Raw genomic sequence first — 20,923 nt, forward strand, 5'->3', positions numbered from 1 at the left:
TGGCGGCAGTTATGAATCATATCCTCACTGAGGTATTATCTAAACTGCCAGGGTTACAAGGAAAGCGAGACAGCTCTGGGCTAGAACAAATACAGAGCTTTCTGACGCTTCAGTAGCTATGTCTGATATACCCTCACAATGTACAGAAGCCGAAGCAGGAGAGCTTCTATGTGTGGGTGACATTTCTGATTCAGGGAAGGAGTTACTTCAGTCTGACTCTGAAATGACAGCATTTAAATTTAGGCTTGAACACCTCCGCGTGTTGCTCAGGTTTTAGCAACTCTGGATGACTGTGACACCATTGTAGTCCCAGAGAAATTGTGTAAATTGGACAAATACTTTGCAGTGCCTGTTTACACTGATGTTTTTCCAATCCCTAAGCGGTTTTCAGAAATTATTACGAAGGAATGGGATAGACCAGGTGTGCCGTTCTCTCCCCCTCCTGCTTTTAAGAAAATGTTTCCTATAGATGCCGCTACACGGGACTTGTGGCAGACGGTCCCTAAGGTGGAGGGAGCAGTCTCTACCCTAGCTAAGTGTACAACTATTCCTGTCGGGGACAGTTGTGCTTTCCTAGATCCTATGGATAAGAAATTAGAGGGTTTCCTTAAGAAAATCTTTATACAACAAGGTTTTATTCTCCAGCCTCTGGCATGCATTGCCCCAGTCACTGCTGCAGCGGCTTTCTGGTTCGAGTCTCTGGAGGAGGCTTTACAGGTAGAGACCACGTTGGATGATATCCTTGACAGGCTTAAAGCTCTTAAGTTAGCCAATTCATTTATTTCTGACGCCATTTTTCATTTAACCAAGCTAACGGCTAAAAATTCAGGTTTTGCCATTCAGGCACGTAGGGCGCTATGGCTTAAATCCTGGTCAGCTGATGTCACTTCAAAGTCTAAACTTCTCAATATCCCCTTCAAAGGGCAGACCCTATTTGGGCCTGGACTGAAGGAGATCATTTCTGATATTACTGGAGGAAAAGGCCACGCCCTTCCCCAGGATAGGTCCAACAAGTTAAGGACCAAACAGACTAATTTTCGTTCCTTTCGAAACTTCAAGAGTGGCGCAGCTTCATCTTCCTCTTCTACAAAACAAGAGGGAAATTGTGCCCAGTCCAAGCTAGTCTGGAGACCTAACCAGGCTTGGAACAAGGGGAAACAGGCCAAAAAGCCTGCTGCTGCCTCTAAGACAGCATGAAGGAGTAGCCCCGGATCTAGTGGGGGGCAGACTTTCTCTCTTCGCCCAGGCTTGGGCAAGAGACGTCCAGGATCCCTGGGCTCTGGAGATTGTTTCCCAGGGATATCTTCTGGATTTCAAAGCTTCATCTCCAAAGGGGAGATTTCATCTCTCACAATTATCTGCAAACCAGATAAAGAGAGAGGCATTCTTACATTGCGTTCAAGACCTTCTGGTCATGGGAGTGATCCACCCAGTTCCAAGGGAGGAACAGGGGCAGGGCTTCTATTCAAATCTGTTTATAGTTCCCAAGAAAGAGGGAACTTTCAGACCAATCTTGGATCTCAAGATCCTAAACAAATTTCTCAGGGTCCCATCCTTCAAGATGGAGACTATTCGAACCATCCTACCTATGATCCAGGAGGGTCAATATATGACTACCGTGGATTTAAAGGATGCTTATCTACATATTCCGATACACAGGGATCATCATCAGTTTCTCAGGTTCGCCTTCCTAGACAGGCATTACCAGTTTGTGGCTCTTCCCTTCGGGTTAGCCACGGCACCAAGAATCTTTACGAAGGTTCTAGGGTCCCTTCTGGCGGTTCTAAGACCGCGGGGTATAGCAGTAGCCCCTTACCTAGACGACATCCTGATACAGGCGTCAACTTTTCAAATCGCCAGGTCCCATACGGACATTGTTCTGGCATTCCTAAGGTCTCACGGGTGGGAGGTGAACGAAGGAAAGAGTTCTCTCTCCCCTCTTACAAGAGTTTCCTTCCTAGGAACTCTGATAGATTTATCTGACAGAGGTCAGGTTGTCAAAACTTCTAACTTCCTGCCGTGCTCTTTATTCCATTTCTCGTCCGTCAGTGGCTCAGTGTATGGAGGTAATCGGATTAATGGTAGCGGCAATGGACATAGTTCCGTTTGCCCGCCTACATCTCAGACCACTGCAACTTTGCATGCTCAAACAGTGGAATGGGGATTACACAGATTTGTCCCCTCTACTAAATCCGGATCAAGAGGATTCTCTTCTCTGGTGGCTAACTCGGGTCCATCTGTCCAAGGGAATGAGTTTCCGCAGGCCAGAATGGACTATAGTAACAACAGATGCCAGCCTTCTGGGCTGGGGTGCAGTCTTGAACTCCCTGAAGGCTCAGGGTTCGCTGACTCGGGAGGAAACCCTCCTTCCGATAAACATTCTGGAACTAAGAGCGATATTCAATGCTCTTCAGGCTTGGCCTCAGCTAGCTGCGGTCAGGTTCATCAGATTTCAGTCGGACAACATCACGACTGTAGCCTATATCAACCATCAGGGGGGAACAAGGAGCCCCCTGGCAATGTTGGAGGTTTCAAAGATAATTCTATGGGCAGAGGTTCACTCTTGCCATCTCTCAGCTATCCATATCCCAGGAGTAGAGAACTGGGAGGCGGATTTTCTAAGTCGGCAGACTTTTTTCATCCGGGGGAGTGGGAGCTCCATCCGGAGGTATTTGCCCAGTTGATCCAACTTTGGGGCAAACCAGAACTGGATCTCATGGCGTCTCGTCAGAACGCCAAGCTTCCTTGTTACGGGTCCAGGGATCCCAAGGCAGCGCTGATAGATGCTCTAGCAGCGCCCTGGTCCTTCAGCCTGGCTTATGTGTTTCCACCGTTTCCTCTGCTCCCTTGTCTGATTGCCAAGAGCAAGCAGGAGAGAGCTTCGGTGATCTTGATAGCCCCTGCGTGGCCAAGCAGGACTTGGTATGCAGATCTGGTGGACATGTCATCCTTTCCACCATGGACTCTGCCGCTGAGGCAGGACCTTCTACTTCAAGATCCCTTCAAACATCCAAATCTAATTTCTCTACGTCTGACTGCTTGGAGATTGAACGCTTGATTCTATCAAATCGTGTTTTTTCCAAATCGGTCATTGATACTTTAATTCAGGCTCGAAAGCCTGTCACCAGGAAAATCTATCATAAGATATGGTGTAAATATCCTCATTGGTGTAAATCCAAGGGTTACTCATGGAGTAAGTTCAGGATTCCTAGGATATTATCTTTTCTCCAAGAAGGATTGGAGAAGGGTTTGTCAGCTAGTTCCTTAAAGGGACAGATTTCTGCTCTGTCTATTCTTTTGCAGAAACGTCTGGCTGAGGTTCCAGACGTTCAGGCGTTTTGTCAGGCTTTAGTTAGGATCACGCCTGTGTTTAAACCTGTTGCTCCGCCATGGAGTTTAAATTTAGTTCTTAAAGTTCTTCAAGGGGTTCCGTTTGAACCTTTGCATTCCATAGATATTAAGCTTTTATCTTGGAAAGTTCTGTTTTTAGTAGCTATCTCCTCGGCTCAAAGAGTTTCAGAGTTATCTGCCTTACATTGTGATTCCCCTTATCTGATCTTCCATGCAGATAAGGTAGTTTTGCGTACCAAACCTGGGTTTCTTCCTAAGGTGGTATCTAATAAGAATATCAATCAGGAGATGGTTGTTCCTTCACTATGTCCTAATCCTTCTTCAAAGAAGGAACGTCTATTACACAATCTTGATGTTAAACATCTGCTTTGTTTGTTGTCTACTCTGGACAGAGGAGAGGCCAAAAGGCTTCGGCAACTTCTTTCTTTTTGGCTAAGAAGTATAATCCGCTTAGCTTATGAGACTGCTGGCCAGCAGCCTCCTGAAAGAATTAGCTCATTCCACTAGAGCGGTGGCTTCCACATAGGCTTTTAAGAATGAGGCTTCTGTTGAACAGATTTGTAAGGCGACGACTTGGTCTTCGCTTCATACCTTTTCTAAATTCTACAAATTCGATACTTTTGCTTCTTCGGAGGCTATTTTTGGGAGAAAGGTTTTACAAGCAGTGGTGCCTGCCTTGTCCCTCCCTTCATCAGTGTCCTAAAGCTTTGGTATTGGTATCCCACAAGTAATGGATGAACCCGTGGACTGGATACACCTTACAAGAGAAAACAAAATTTATGCTTACCTGATAAATGTATTTCTCTTGTGGTGTATCCAGTCCACGGCCCGCCCTGTCATTTTAAGGCAGGTGTTTTTTATTTTTAAACTACAGTCACCACTGCACCTTATAGTTTCTCCTTTTTTTCTTGCTTGTCTTCTGTCGAATGACTGGGGGTGGCAGTTAGGGGAGGAGCTATATAGACAGCTCTGCTGTGGGTGTCCTCTTGCAGCTTCCTGTTGGGAAGGAGAATATCCCACAAGTAATGGATGAACCCGTGGACTGGATACACCACAAGAGAAATAAATTTATCAGGTAAGCATAAATTTTGTTTTTTCGGGTCATACTGGTGTTAACCCAGGTGCCAGGACTTCTGTGGTAACTCACTTGGCTTGATGCTTGGGGTTATAAACCTTGAACCTATCACCATACAGCCTATCAGACGCAACATTACTGATGTTTTTTACAGGCATCAGTCACTGGGAGGCCTACCAAGTCTTCTCTAGGCTGTTCATTGGCACTATAGTTCTGAGCATCCCATGCAGTTTGGGGAGAGTTTTTGTTTAACAGTGTCCTCTTCCCAGGTCCCCAAGAGTGACAACATACCTGGAGGCCCATAACTATAAATAATCTCTGCATTTATCTTTTTCCAGGTCCCTGCAACAACAGCATAGCTTGGGACCCATTACTACAAAATGATTTCTGCATTGATGTTGTTCCTACGTCTCTACAGTGATGAAATAGCTAGGAAGCGGCCAGCTAAAAAAAATCTGGCTTATAATTTTTTGGCTGGCTCCAAGGTTTTGGACATATTGTTTAACCTTTTTTTTTTTTTTTTTTTTTTTTTTTTTTTTTATAATTTTTATTTTATTGAGGATGTGAACATCTCAAAATACATCACAGTATACATAATACATCACAGTATACATAAGATACATTCAGAATAACTCTTATGAGTCCGTACATATTATTTCAGGCATAGAAGTATATATATATAAAAAAAAAACTTCAATTACAGTCTAACCAAATATGAGAAGTGAAACACACTGAGTAGTATAATGCAATTGAGTATTATATCCTGTGAACTCTCAAAGCTTACAACATCCTCATTTTTATTTATAATAGGGATGGGAATATCAATAACCAATATAAGATAAATAATAGGGACAATTTCTATGGAATCTGTGTTCCTTTATTTACTTAGTAAACCGAAACTAAGGGAGGGCGAAACCAAAATGATTAAAAGCTGTAATCTCAGGAAGACCGAGGTATCTAATCAAAGTTGTGGTTCTCAGCAATATGTTACCTTAACATATTCTATATCGTAGCGCTGTGACTAAGAGGAACATATATAAAAACAATAAAACTAACTGAAACTACTGTATCCACCTGCTCTAGGCCTATAACGCGAATATCTAGATATATTATAATTGCATTATGAGAGGTAATAGTATTATGGTACATATCGGGTGGAATCTAACTAGTACATCGCCAGGCTATCTGTCTCACAATATCCAATAGGATAGAGGCAGCATAAAATGTGAACAGGGTGTCTCCACATGTGCTCCCCCCCAACATGTCAAGGATATACGTATTGATGGGCTAAACTGGCGCCCAGGACAGCCCAACAAATAATTGTGTACTCACTCCCATTAGTTATAAAACAGATCAGCATGGAAATCACTCTCGTACTACAGCAGAGATCTGTACTTAAAGTCCTCTTACTAGTTATGCTATACACGTCATCGCAAAAATATTAAATACATATAAAAGAATCTCTGGTAAACCATCAACCTATAATCTATCGAAGCACCCTAAATATTAATTAAATATAGTGTAATCTATAATACCACACATCACTGAATACACAGAAAGAGTTGGCACTGGAAGTGAAATATCTTGCCGTGTGAACATTTGCAACAAAATGAGAATCACATCCATACCTGCAAATAAAAAAGCAAAGTTCTGGACATATCTGGAACCATATTGTAAACTGTAATAAATGAGAATACGCAGATAACAATATTTCTTCTGTTAAGTGTGATCAGTCCACGGGTCATCATTACTTCTGGGATATTACTCCTCCCCAACAGGAAGTGCAAGAGGATTCACCCAGCAGAGCTGCATATAGCTCCTCCCCTCTACGTCACTCCCAGTCATTCTCTTGCACCCAACGACTAGATAGGATGTGTGAGAGGACTATGGTGATTATACTTAGTTTTTATCTTCAATCAAGAGTTTGTTATTTTAAAATAGCACCGGAGTGTGTTATTATCTCTCTGGCAGAGTTTGAAGAAGAATCTACCAGAGTTTTTGTTATGATTTTAGCCGGAGTAGTTAAGATCATATTGCTGTTTCTCGGCCATCTGAGGAGAGGTAAACTTCAGATCAGGGGACAGCGGGCAGATAAATCTGCATAGAGGTATGTAGCAGTTTTTATTTTCTGACAATGGAATTGATGAGAAAATCCTGCCATACCGATATAATGTCATGTATGTATACTTTACACTTCAGTATTCTGGGAGAATGGTACTTCACTAGAATTACACTGTAAGAAATACATAAAGCTGTTTAATAACTAGAGATTATGTTTAACGTTTTTTCTGGAATGTAAAATCGTTTTCATTTGCTGAGGTACTGAGTGAATAAATGTTTGGGCACTATTTTTCCACTTGGCAGTTGCTTAATCTGTTTTCTGACAGTTTCTGTTCTCCCTCTCTGCTGTGTGTGAGGGGGAGGGGCCGTTTTTTGGCGCTTTTACTACGCATCAAATATTTCAGTCAGCAACTCATTGTATTCCCTGCATGATCCGGTTCATCTCTACAGAGCTCAGGGGTCTTCAAAACTTATTTTGAGGGAGGTAATTTCTCTCAGCAGAGCTGTGAGAATTGTAGTTTGACTGAGATAAAAAACGTTTATTCTGTAATTTGTTTCCTGCTTTCAGAATTTGTTATCTTTGCTAATGGGATTAAACCTTTGCTAAAGTTGTGTTTACAAGGATTGAGGCTATAACTGTTTCAATTTATTAATTTTCAACTGTCATAGATCTTCTGTGCTTCTTAAAGGCACAGTACGTTTTAATATTATTCTAATTGAATTGTATTTCCAAGTTGCAAGTTTATTTGCTAGTGTGTTAAACATGTCTGATTCAGAGGATGATACCTGTGTCATTTGTTGCAATGCCAAAGTGGAGCCCAATAGAAATTTATGTACTAACTGTATTGATGCTACTTTAAATAAAAGTCAATCTGTACAAATTGAACAAATTTCACCAAACAACGAGGGGAGAGTTATGCCGACTAACTCGCCTCACGTGTCAGTACCTACATCTCCCGCTCAGAGGGAGGTGCGTGATATTGTAGCGCCGAGTACATCTGGGCGGCCATTACAAATCACATTACAGGATATGGCTACTGTTATGACTGAGGTTTTGGCTAAATTACCAGAACTAAGAGGTAAGCGTGATCACTCTGGGGTGAGAACAGAGTGCGCTGATAATATTAGGGCCATGTCAGACACTGCGTCACAGGTGGCAGAACATTAGGACGGAGAACTTCATTCTGTGGGTGACGGTTCTGATCCAAACAGACTGGATTCAGATATTTCAAATTTTAAATTTAAACTGGAAAACCTCCGTGTATTACTAGGGGAGGTGTTAGCGGCTCTGAATGATTGTAACACAGTTGCAATACCAGAGAAAATGTGTAGGTTGGATAAATATTTTGCGGTACCGACGAGTACTGAGGTTTTTCCTATACCTAAGAGACTTACTGAAATTGTTACTAAGGAGTGGGATAGACCCGGTGTGCCGTTCTCACCCCCTCCGATATTTAGAAAAATGTTTCCAATAGACGCCACCACAAGGGACTTATGGCAAACGGTCCCTAAGGTGGAGGGAGCAGTTTCTACCTTAGCTAAGCGTACCACTATCCCGGTGGAGGATAGCTGTGCTTTTTCAGATCCAATGGATAAAAAGTTAGAGGGTTACCTTAAGAAAATGTTTGTTCAACAAGGTTTTATATTGCAACCCCTTGCATGCATTGCGCCGATCACGGCTGCAGCGGCATTCTGGATTGAGTCTCTGGAAGAGAACATTGGTTCAGCTACTCTGGACGACATTACGGACAGGCTTAGAGTCCTTAAACTAGCTAATTCATTCGTTTCGGAGGCCGTAGTTGAAAGAGATTATCGCTGACATTATAGGAGGTAAAGGCCATGCCCTGCCTCAGGACAAAGCCAAAGTTAAGGCTAGACAGTCTAATTTTCGTTCCTTTCGTAATTTCAAAGCAGGAGCAGCATCAACTTCCTCTGCACCAAAACAGGAAGGAGCTGTTGCTCGCTACAGACAAGGCTGGAAACCTAACCAGTCCTGGAACAAGGGCAAGCAGGCCAGGAAACCTGCTACTGCCCCTAAAACAGCATGAATTGAGGGCCCCCGATCCGGGATCGGATCTAGTGGGGGGCAGACTTTCTCTCTTCGCCCAGGCTTGGGCAAGAGATGTCCAGGATCCCTGGGCGCTAGAGATAATATCTCAGGGATACCTTCTGGACTTCAAATACTCTCCTCCAAGAGAGAGATTTCATCTGTCAAGATTGTCAACAATCCAGACAAAGAAAGAGGCGTTTCTACGCTGCGTACAAGAGCTCTTGTTAATGGGAGTAATCCATCCAGTTCCACGATCGGAACAGGGACAGGGGTTTTACTCAAATCTGTTTGTGGTTCCCAAAAAAGAGGGAACTTTCAGACCAATCCTGGACTTAAAGATCCTAAACAAATTCCTAAGAGTTCCATCGTTCAAGATGGAGACTATTCGGACAATTTTACCTATGATCCAAGAGGGTCAGTACATGACCACTGTAGATTTAAAAGATGCTTACCTTCACATACCGATTCACAAAGATCATTATCGGTACCTAAGGTTTGCCTTCCTAGACAGGCATTACCAGTTTGTGGCTCTTCCATTCGGATTGGCTACAGCTCCAAGAATCTTCACAAAGGTTCTGGGTGCTCTTCTGGCGGTACTAAGACCGCGGGGAATCTCGGTAGCTCCATACCTAGACGACATTCTGATACAAGCTTCAAGCTTTCAAACTGCCAAGTCTCATACAGAGTTAGTGCTGGCATTTCTAAGGTCACATGGATGGAAGGTGAACGAAAAGAAAAGTTCACTCGTTCCACTCACAAGAGTTCCCTTCCTGGGGACTCTTATAGATTCTGTAGAAATGAAGATTTACCTGACAGAGGACAGGCTAACAAGACTTCAAAGTGCTTGCCGCACCCTACATGCCATTCAACACCCGTCAGTGGCTCAATGCATGGAGGTAATCGGCTTAATGGTAGCGGCAATGGACATAGTACCCTTTGCACGCTTACACCTCAGACCACTGCAACTGTGCATGCTAAGTCAGTGGAATGGGGATTACTCAGACTTATCCCCTTCTCTGAATCTGGATCAAGAGACCAGAAATTCTCTTCTATGGTGGCTTTCTCGGCCACATCTGTCCAGGGGGATGCCATTCAGCAGACCAGACTGGACAATTGTAACAACAGACGCCAGCCTTCTAGGTTGGGGTGCCGTCTGGAATTCTCTGAAGGCTCAGGGACAATGGAGTCAGGAGGAGAGTCTCCTGCCAATAAACATTCTGGAATTGAGAGCAGTTCTCAATGCCCTCCTGGCTTGGCCCCAGTTGACAACTCGGGGGTTCATCAGGTTTCAGTCGGACAACATCACGACTGTAGCTTACATCAACCATCAGGGAGGGACAAGAAGCTCCCTAGCTATGATGGAAGTATCAAAGATAATTCTCTGGGCAGAGTCTCACTCTTGCCACCTGTCAGCAATCCACATCCCGGGAGTGGAGAACTGGGAGGCGGATTTCTTAAGTCGTCAGACTTTTCATCCGGGGGAGTGGGAATTTCATCCGGAGGTCTTTGCCCAAATACTGCGACGTTGGGGCAAACCAGAGATAGATCTCATGGCGTCTCGACAGAACGCCAAGCTTCCTCGTTACGGGTCCAGATCCAGGGATCCAGGAGCAGTCCTGATAGATGCTCTGAGTCTCTGACAGCACCTTGGGACTTCAGGATGGCTTACGTGTTTCCACCCTTCCCGTTGCTTCCTCGATTGATTGCCAGAATCAAACAAGAGAGAGCATCAGTGATTCTAATAGCACCTGCGTGGCCACGCAGGACTTGGTATGCAGACCTGGTGGACATGTCATCCTGTCCACCTTGGTCTCTACCTCTGAAACAGGACCTTCTGATACAGGGTCCCTTCAAACATCAAAATCTAACTTCTCTGAAGCTGACTGCTTGGAAATTGAACGCTTGATTTTATCAAGACGTGGGTTTTCTGAGTCAGTTATTGATACCTTAATACAGGCTAGGAAACCTGTTACCAGAAAGATTTACCATAAGATATGGCGTAAATACCTATATTGGTGTGAATCCAAAGGTTACTCTTGGAGTAAGGTTGGGATTCCTAGGATATTGTCTTTTCTACAAGAAGGTTTAGAAAAGGGTTTATCTGCTAGTTCATTAAAGGGACAGATCTCAGCTCTGTCCATTCTGTTACACAAACGCGTGTCAGAAGTTCCTGACGTCCAGGCTTTTTGTCAGGCTTTGACCAGGATTAAGCCTGTGTTTAAAACTGTTGCTCCACCATGGAGTTTAAACCTTGTTCTTAATGTTTTACAGGGCGTTCCGTTTGAACCCCTTCATTCCATTGATATAAAGTTGTTATCTTGGAAAGTTCTATTTTTAATGGCTATTTCCTCGGCTCGAAGAGTCTCTGAATTATCAGCCTTACATTGTGATTCTCCTTATTTGATTTTTCATTCGGATAAGGTAGTCCTGCGTACTAAACCTGGGTTCTTACCTAAGGTAGTTACTAACAGGAATATCAATCAAGAGATTGTTGTTCCTTCTTTATGCCCAAATCCTTCTTCAAAGAAGGAACGTCTACTGCACAACCTGGATGTAGTCCGTGCTCTAAAATTTTACTTACAGGCAACTAAGGAATTTCGACAAACGTCTTCTCTGTTTGTCATTTACTCTGGGCAGAGGAGAGGTCAAAAAGCTTCCGCTACCTCTCTTTCTTTTTGGCTTCGTAGCATAATTCGTTTAGCTTATGAGACTGCTGGACAGCAGCCTCCTGAAAGAATTACAGCTCATTCTACTAGAGCTGTGGCTTCCACTTGGGCCTTCAAGAATGAGGCCTCTGTTGAACAGATTTGCAAGGCTGCAACTTGGTCTTCGCTTCATACTTTTTCCAAATTTGACACTTTTGCTTCATCTGAGGCTATTTTTGGGAGAAAGGTTCTTCAGGCAGTGGTTCCTTCTGTATAAAGAGCCTGCCTATCCCTCCCGTCATCCGTGTACTTTTGCTTTGGTATTGGTATCCCAGAAGTAATGATGACCCGTGGACTGATCACACTTAACAGAATAAAACATAATTTATGCTTACCTTATAAATTCCTTTCTTCTGTAGTGTGATCAGTCCACGGCCCGCCCTGTTTTTAAGGCAGGTAAATATTTTTTAATTTATACTCCAGTCACCACTTCACCCTTGGCTTTTCCTTTCTCGTTGGTCCTTGGTCGAATGACTGGGAGTGACGTAGAGGGGAGGAGCTATATGCAGCTCTGCTGGGTGAATCCTCTTGCACTTCCTGTTGGGGAGGAGTAATATCCCAGAAGTAATGATGACCCGTGGACTGATCACACTACAGAAGAAAGGAATTTATCAGGTAAGCATAAATTATGTTATTCACACACACAAAAGAATAAACTACTTTTGTCAATGTACATAGCAACCAGGTAGTAGTATTATACAGTCCAAAGTATGATATAAGTCTGCTTAATCTATTTCAGATATCTTAAGTAGGTGGGACGACGCAGCCCTCTATACATAAACATCTCACTAACTTATAAACCTAGTCTTATGTTATGATTGTATTTTACTATATATCTAAAGGGTACTGGATTTGGGCTAATATGTCTGGAAGTAAGCATAACTCCATATTGAGTTGTATATAGTTGCATATCAACCTATTACATATAACTAAAAATGATATCTCTCCTAGTATAGCTTAAATGTTCTAATGGAGCAAATAAGAACAACTTATCTAGGTAATATACAGTGTGATAAATAACCTATAAAAAGATTATAGGGATTATCTTGGTGTTTAAGGTATACATACAGTCCAGAGCAGGTATAAAGGTTCACATCATAGAGATTCCCCCCTTAAGATCAATATAAATTCTAGGCTGCGCCATCTCGGCCGCTGACAGCGCTGTAACATTATAAACTCCATGAGGGGACGTGGCGTATATATAAAAGTCCTGCCAGACGGGGGGCGGAGCCAACTGCCGAGGCAGCTAGACGTGTGTGTATGTGGCTCCTGGCTCATAGATATCATTAAATGATTTAATTAATATATACAGAGCCCAAACTTTCTCTAAGTCACTCTAGAAGACTAATCCTACCTATTATACTCCACTAGAAGTCAAAAGAAACAACCAAGAAACACAACTCTGAATCCTGCTTTCAAGTTACTCCACGCGGATACGCCGGATAGACCCTGTATTGCAACAGTACTGAAAATATGGAGGCCCTTGCAGTATGGGAACGACGTACCCAACAATGCTTAGCGCAATACTTTAACAGCATGAAAGATGACCTAATGTCACTGCTACTAGACCTTGCACCGCAGATAATCCATACAGAGGAGATCGCAGATCGGATACAGCGTGCTGGAGAAAACAAGACAACAGCTGAGTATGACCTGGAAAGTCCCCCTGACAATGGCATACCGCGCTCTGAACCGTGCAAGAAGAGCAGACCACCGGCTCTTTACTTTCCGCCGGCCACTCCAGTGAAACTGGATTTCGAGGAGACTAAGAGTCCGACTGCCATAAGCGCGCAAGCTAAGCCGCCATCTTGGGCCCTACACGTTTTCCATCCTTCTATTGCCCACACTCGGGTCGCTGCCTCGGATCTAGGAAACCACTTATGCGAGACCATGATGACACCGTTTCCTCCGGAGATACAGAGCTTGACCATTGCGACTCTGTTAATAGATGCATACCCAGACGCCAGCTGCCGCTTTCCCACGAGATGTCTTCAGACTTACAAAGCAGCAATCACCTTACCCCTGAAGCCTCTTCTGCCGCTCGCAGTCCGATCTGGAGTCGGGTAAGAGAACAGATGACACTGCCGGGGATGGGCCATTTTACAGCTCACCCGGTATAAGAGCGTTCACAACTGGTCTCTGTCTATTTCTTGCCACCCAGACCATATAGACATTACTATATAACACCGGTATATGGGCATAGCGGTTGTGATCACTGATTTCAGGAAGGCTCTCGCAGAGGTTCAAAACAATCATACCATATCTTGACTCTGGACATTATGACCATTATTCACAACATTAGACTGCAGAGGAATAGTTGCTCTGGAGGATATTTATGATAGCTGCAATGCCAGATACCCTGTTTCCCCCAGTCTGTTTGAGACTCTCTATAATAGAAAGACTAAACCTGCATCTAATAACCTCTCCATGGCTCTTATGTGATTTATGTACTTTGGCACGGACACTGATAACGTTAGTTTTTGAAGTTATATGATGAATATAGTGTAACCTTTCCGTTTTATCTATTACCCTTAAGGGGTTTCACTTTGCCCTCCAATACAAAATGGGCACTTGATGCTATTTCACACTTCATGTTTTTCTCTCCATTCCTGGATCAGCGCCTTTTCTTCAGCATGCCTGAGTCTGGTGAGAGCCATGTGGAGATTCTACCCCCTTCACATAATGTTACTAGGGACTGGGTCACTGCTTGCCAGGGGCATAGGTTAAAGAACTAACCACAAGGCTATTATAATAGTCTTCCTTTACTAATTGAGACTATATTGTGAAAACCCTTTGCCTTTGCTTATAATTAAAAAGTGACATGTCTGTTAATGTTAGTGCACCGCGGTATGTATGGTACAGCATTTTGTCTTATGTGAGGCCAAGACATAATGTGTTAACTAGGTTATTACTCTAACATTGCCTCCTGTTTTCTAGTTAAAGGAATTTGTCATTTTTATAGTTAATGATCTCATACAACTGTTTTTTGGTTCTGTCATGCTAACTACCTTTCATGTAATTTAAGATACATCCTTGCTTTTAATGTTTTAACTGTATATTTTTATTTACATACCTAGCAATGGTTTAAGCTTAACTCTCATAAATTTGTTTAGAGATTAACTCTTGATATCATCATCTCCCAAACCTTATGCTATTAGGATGACACTACATGGCCAGACTATGATATGTTATAGCCCTATTGTACTGTATTTTGCCCTATTAATTTAATTTGCAACCATATACCTGCTCTCTATATATTCAAACCGGAACTCCCCTGTAAAATATCTATGGTTTACCTAAAGTTGATCAGGGGTATAGTACAGTTATATGAGAATGTGTATGTTACATAAGTTTGATTATCCAGGTCTACAGCAATTACTGCAGTGTAACGTGTGCAGTTTCTGGCACTGCTTTATTGTTTTCTGTATCTGGCAACACTCAGCCCTAAGTCAGTACACTAGATGATTTCTGTTAAATACTAACTACGCATTGTGGCTGGCATGCTGCTTGGGTATAGGGCCCATACTCAGGTGGTGTGTTCTGTTACTGCACTGAAGTTAATTAATAGTATATAAAAAACCAAGACTTAACCAGTATGCACAACAATTTTGCAGCAAAGATGATTCCATATTGTTAACTATGAAGCTGCCGACGGCCGGGGCAGCTGATCCTCTATAACTTTTTTGCTGCTGGTGATTTTTGTGTGTTGGGGTTAGAGAACTCCACCCAGCCCCACATACACTCCTAGTACTAGTCCAGGTCCAACTCTACCATATTATACTTTTTGCTTTTAGTTTGTTCCTATATTACTAGGCTCTGCCCCCCCTTCTTGGAGCTTATTTATTAAGCTAAGGGACACAGATCCCATCGATGACCCCCTAAACACTACATTATAGCTCCGTCCCCCGCCCTCATAGCTATAATCCACTCTTATATTAGGTGGATAAATAAGCGGTATTAACCCGCTACAAACATCACTTTGTCATAAGTTGCTCTTAGTCTTTTGTTTATCATGAAAATGAGGCTCTTTGCCCCCTGTTCACGTGTATCTAATAGGAGCAACTTGTTATGATTCCCTATAATTTGTCAATCCTTCAAAAATAAATACACCTCTATTATAATTAATGTACCACTCTATAGGAAGTATAATCTACCAGGGTTGTTTAAATTCTATCATTTTATCATTTTATTATGTATCTACATAGGAAACAAAACAAAATAGAAAAGAGGGAATGCCAGAACGTGATTATTTTATATTATACTGGAGACTTTAGGAATGTACAAGCCTATGATGTATAATGTATTTACTCTTTGTATAATGTTTATTGTGCTTTAATTTTGTACTCCTGGTATCCCTCAATAAAAAACTTTGATTCTCAAAAAAAAAAAAAAAAGTCCTGCCAGACACACTGTAGACATATATGTACTCCTCTTCAAATATCAAGTTGTTTATGGGTATGCAGAATGTTTAGGATACTCTTGGCAACCAAGAACCCCATGCTTAGCTAATCCTATATAGCTGCAAAGTCAAGTCAGACAGTCTCCCCCAGACAGGAAAAACATATAACAGTTGTTATTTTTATTAAATACTCTTAAGAAGAAACAGTGGCCATCATGTCATTAATGAGCAAATTGTAAACTGAGTGGAAGGCATATTAGATTAGAATTAGTAAAAGCAATTGCAGCATTGCCAGCATATGATCTTCATAATTAGCCAGTCCTAATAAACTAAGCCAAATGTAAGGTAATAGCTGTTTATGTAAATACGTAGGTAAATGCTATTTTATAGTGACAAGTAAGAGAAAATATTGTATACCTTGTGGCGACATTCCCACATCTAACAGTGAGCAATACAATACACGTGTTAAAACATCTTACCAATATAATAACAGGAAACTTAAATACATTGACAATGAAGTCACATAGTAGAAAATAAGAATAACAAGCGGGTACTTTAAAGACCTCAAAGGAATCTGATCTACTTGAATTCAAGCAATCCAAGAGTAGTCCATAATTAGCCTACCCCAGTTTGCCGTGCCCTAAAGTCCCAAAAGAACATGTCTTCCGACAGTGCATCCACAGCTGAGGTTCTCTGCACCAGGAGCTGAATTGACTGCGCCACAACAGCGATCACTATAGTTGTATATGTCGGACGCTCCACCTCTGACTTTTTCTGTGCAGTCATGCCGTGTCCATGCGTCTCCCATATATCTCTCCCTGCCATCTTGGCAACGTCAGGGTAATTTGTGTGCAATGGTCTCGGGTCAGTCAAAGCTTTGCTTGAGATAACAGCTTTGGGCCATCTAAAGGCCTTTCTGTGGTCTTTTAGGGATATTAGCCTCTGGTTACCAAAGCCCTGTACTGTAGGAAGCGGGTCCTGAAGAACGCTCCCTTGCAGTGGCCGTTGCTGTGGGTCAATGGCGGACGCACTACCGCATGCAGCTGATAGAGCCAGGATTATTTCCTTCTCCATTTCTTCTAAGTGATAGTTGATCAGATTGCACATGCTTTTTTCCCATCCATTGATCGTATCCACATTACCTGCAGCATACACTGCCATTAGCTCCATAGCTCACGATCAAATTACCAGTTAAGACTGTATGTAACGTCAGCCTGTCTTTCCACTTGATTATCCAAAGCAAGATATTAGGTGTGAGTGTGGGCTTGTGAACAGCATGTGTAACTTGAGGTCTGTAAATGGCGACACTCACCACATGGCATCATCCAGCTGCTTCGTCTATTTGCGCAAACACAGGAAGTTTCCTTGGTCTCTTATAACATGTTTAGAAACAAATTGGGGATCATGAGCACTATTGTGCAAATTCCAGGCGTATGTTAGGCGGTTTTTCCCCAAAAATTAGGACTACAAGTCAGGAGCTCTCTCAAAACACGTCTAGCCGCTTTGGAAGATGGCTCCGCCCCCATATTGTTTAACCTTTAATTTTAATGAATTAAGAATTGTATTTGTCACACACCCTTTACACACATAAATAAAAAGAGAGAAGCGCTCAACCTGGGAACGAACAATAGCATAATAGCTTGTTCTATGGCTAGTTACCACCCTAGAAGCAGCCTCTTTTTGCTCAATATGTGCCTTTCACAGAGAAGAACTTTCCTGAAGCATATCAGTCTGATCCTGACTTCACAGTACAGTCCAGCCCCGAAATACCAGGCAATCCCTCTCTGAACAAGAGAAACAGCAAAACCCCAGACGTACGTTTCAGCCTATTAATGGCCTCGTCAGTGAGGTGCAGCCATATCTCTCTAGGCACACTGAGCAACGGGTCCACATCTGGATTCCCGCATCACACTTAGGGAGACTTCCCTAAGTGTCATAATTTGCATAAATAAAATGAGAGAAGCGCTCAACCTGGGAACGAACAATAGCATAATAGCTTGTTCTATGGCTTATTACCACCCTAGCATAATAGCTTGTTCTATGGCCAGTTGCCACCCTAGCATAATAGCTTGTTCTATGGCCAGTTACCACCCTAGCATAATAGCTTGTTCTATGGCCAGTTGCCACCCTAGCATAATAGCTTGTTCTATGGCCAGTTACCACCCTAGAAGCAGCCTCTTTTTGCTCAACCCTTTACACACACACTTACATTCCTATTTCCATGGCAACAGAGTATAGTGTTTTTAAATAGTCTGTTTTTCATGATAAAGAATATTACCGTCTATTGAGGGGCTTGTTAGCGAGTGTTTTATTTGTATAGAAGAAAAATAACTCATTAACCTGCATCCTCGCCCCCAACTTTATTTCCTCACTTATTTCCAAATACTCCCAGAACTGCTCTCTATGATCACCCTCCAACCTACATCTAATCGCTCCCATCGCTACTGACTTTGACAGTGGAATAATTGTTTGTGCCAGACAGGGTAGTTTGTGTTTCTGTGAAACTGATGATATTCTTGGATTTTCATGCACAACAGCCCCTATGGTTTACAGGGAATGGTGCAAAAAAACTAAAACCATCCAGTGAGCAGTAGTTATGCACAGACACACACAAATATACATACAGGGGTGGAAAAAGTCACCATAGTTTGTCAGGGTTTAAAAGTTACTAGCCCAGAACCATTGCCAAAGAGCCAACGACAAATTTCAGATGTTTATGGCATTAGAGTTGGTGACAGGGAGCATACGAAAGCCTTCTTCGCTGATGAGGTTACTTTATCACTAAGCCCCTGTTGACTCTTCCAGTGATTTACTTGGCCACAAGTACCATTGCAAACCTATCCGGTTATAAACTGAATGAAGATAAGTGCAAGGCCCTGAGTGTTTACTTACCACAATGCACTAAAGAACTACTGGCGCTTAACTTACATTTTAAAGAGGCTAAAGAAGCTATTTAGGAAATCAGATCTATGATGTACATTCCCTATGTTAACTCAACTATAGGCCTTTATCTTCCAATTTGAGTAAAACTATGGCGGTATGGAACGAGCACAGCATTTCTTTCTATGGACGCATTGTAGAGACCAAATGTCAGTTTCATTCAGATCATTACTTATCACTATAAAAGAACTGGAATTGCACAGATGGCAAAAGGATTTGCGCTCTAGATACTTAATTGTTTCTCTTTCTCTCATCAGCTCCAGCGCCAGAGCCAACATCACCCTCTCTGGGAAGAAGAAAAGGAAACTCATAAAGCAAATCCAGCATTTACAGAAAGAAAAGGGGAAAATGGATGGTGAGGAAGTATTTACCAACACACAAACACTGATCTATCATGCAGCATTCTTCTCAGTATTTACTGGGGGGCTTGTGGAGGAGTGAGGGGGCCAGAATAGGCTGGTCGTGGTTACGTGTATAATAGGTCGGGGCAGGGCAGTCCAGGGGCAGCAGGACAGAACTACAACCGCTGGAAATTAAACACAAGCAAACGATAAGCTACATGAAGAAAAAAATCATTAACATAATCTATTGTTATATTTTTGCTGACTGTAAAGTGAAAATAAAACTTTTATGATTCAGATAGAACATGCAATTGTACACAACTTTCCAACTTATATCATCTGCTTTGCTGTATTGATATCCTGTGTTGAAAAGCATACGTGAATAGGCTCAGTAGCTGCTGATTGGTGGCTACACTTAGATGCCTCGTGTGATTGGCTCACCCATGTGCATTGGATACCTAAAGAATGAAGCAAATTAGATAACAGAAGTAATTTGAAATGTTGTATAAAATTCTCTGTCTTGAAAGAAACATTTTGGCATTAATCAGTGGACTGGGGGGCTATGGATCTAATCTCTATTATGCAAACAATATTCAGCAGAAATGCTACTAAATACATCTTCAAACATATTAATAGATCAGGCAGAAATGATCTGGAATTTGTGGGAATTAAAACCACAAGGGGACTGACTAATATTTGCTACAAAAATATATATACAAAAAGATTATTATTTGCCAAAAAGTAAATGTCTTATAGGATATAACTGGTTACCAGCTAATAATAATTTCTATATAAGATTGATAATCTTTAAATACCACTGAACTATGTAAATTCTAGTGTTGTGTTTAATTTCCTTCTAAATACAGGGAGAGTCCACAGCTGCATTCATTATTTTTGGGAATACAGAACCTGGCCACCAGGAGGAGGCAAAGACACCCCAGCCAAAGGCTTAACTACCTCCCCCACATCCCTCATTCCCCAGTCATTCTTTGCCTTTCGTCACAGGAGGTTGGCAGAGAAATGTCAGAATTAGTTTAGTCTCTTATGGAGGGTAGTACTCTTCGACATGGGACTGGAGTTTTAAGTAGTCCTGTCAGCCTCTCAGTGAGAGCATGGATGAAAGTTAGAGTCCGGAGATGCAGGGAGAGTCTTTCTGCGAAACCATCCCGACTCATATTAACAGCTCCATAAGCAATCAGAGTTGACGAGTTTCGCTGCCTGCTTTCTGTACTCAAGTCCATGTCAGAAGCGCTGCTACCACCTGTCAAATTTGAAGGACCGTGTTGCTGTTCCACTGCATAGATTACGGTAAGATCGTTTCAGTTTTTACTTGCATGTTATCGTAAAATAAGAAGACAGGGTCTCAGTGGGACTCCTTTATCTTTATGGAATCAAGGGTTAATATCTCCTGAGGGGGATTATTGAACAGTGGGGACTTTATTCATGTTTATGTGATTCTGACTGCTTTGGTGTAGGAGACGTTTAGATGTTTGGGGCTCATAGGCTATTACGGAACATACAGGTTAATTTTCTTGCACAGTTTTATTACACTGGCGCACTTTTCCTTAGCGGGAGTGATCTTGCACGTTGCACCATGTGACCAGGTGCGGTCACGTTTTTTTTTTTTTCTATTCATTTCCGTATTCCTGACCGAGCGTCTGCGGAGAGGATCTTTCTCTCTACCTGTCTGGGTCATAGGAGGTGGTGAGTGCCCCAGCCATTGGGGGTGTATGGTGCTAGTTGTTTTTGTCCATAAGCTACTTAGTTGAGTTATGGAGGATTCTGATATGTTAGAGGGGGGGTTCCTCTGAGTCAGATTTTGATACTTGTGTATATTGTGAGGAGGCCCGGGTAACCCAGCCCTCTCAATTATGTACCGTTTGTCGCCATAGGGTGTTCTCCTCTTCCAATGTTCAGAGGTTAGAGAACACTGAGCCATCTGCCTCTGAGGATTCTGCATCCCGTGAGGTTTTTTCCCTAGAATCTTCTGTTCCTACACCA

The 20,923-nt window shown here is 42.4% G+C and overlaps 1 protein-coding gene across 1 annotated transcript in view; it reads left to right on the plus strand.

Annotated features, from left to right (window-relative positions):
• CUNH11orf98 (chromosome unknown C11orf98 homolog) overlaps positions 1-19,226 on the plus strand; it is a 38,712-nt gene extending 19,486 nt beyond the window's left edge. The window contains exon 3 of the mRNA XM_053697051.1: positions 18,839-19,226. Coding sequence (XP_053553026.1) covers positions 18,839-19,022 — 184 coding nt within the window. The 3' untranslated portion in view covers positions 19,023-19,226. The remainder of the gene's footprint in view (positions 1-18,838) is intronic.
• Positions 19,227-20,923: the final 1,697 nt, after the last annotated feature.

Source organism: Bombina bombina, unplaced genomic scaffold, assembly GCF_027579735.1.
Source record: "Bombina bombina isolate aBomBom1 unplaced genomic scaffold, aBomBom1.pri scaffold_1563, whole genome shotgun sequence".
In the NCBI taxonomy this organism is placed as follows: Eukaryota; Metazoa; Chordata; class Amphibia; order Anura; family Bombinatoridae; genus Bombina; species Bombina bombina.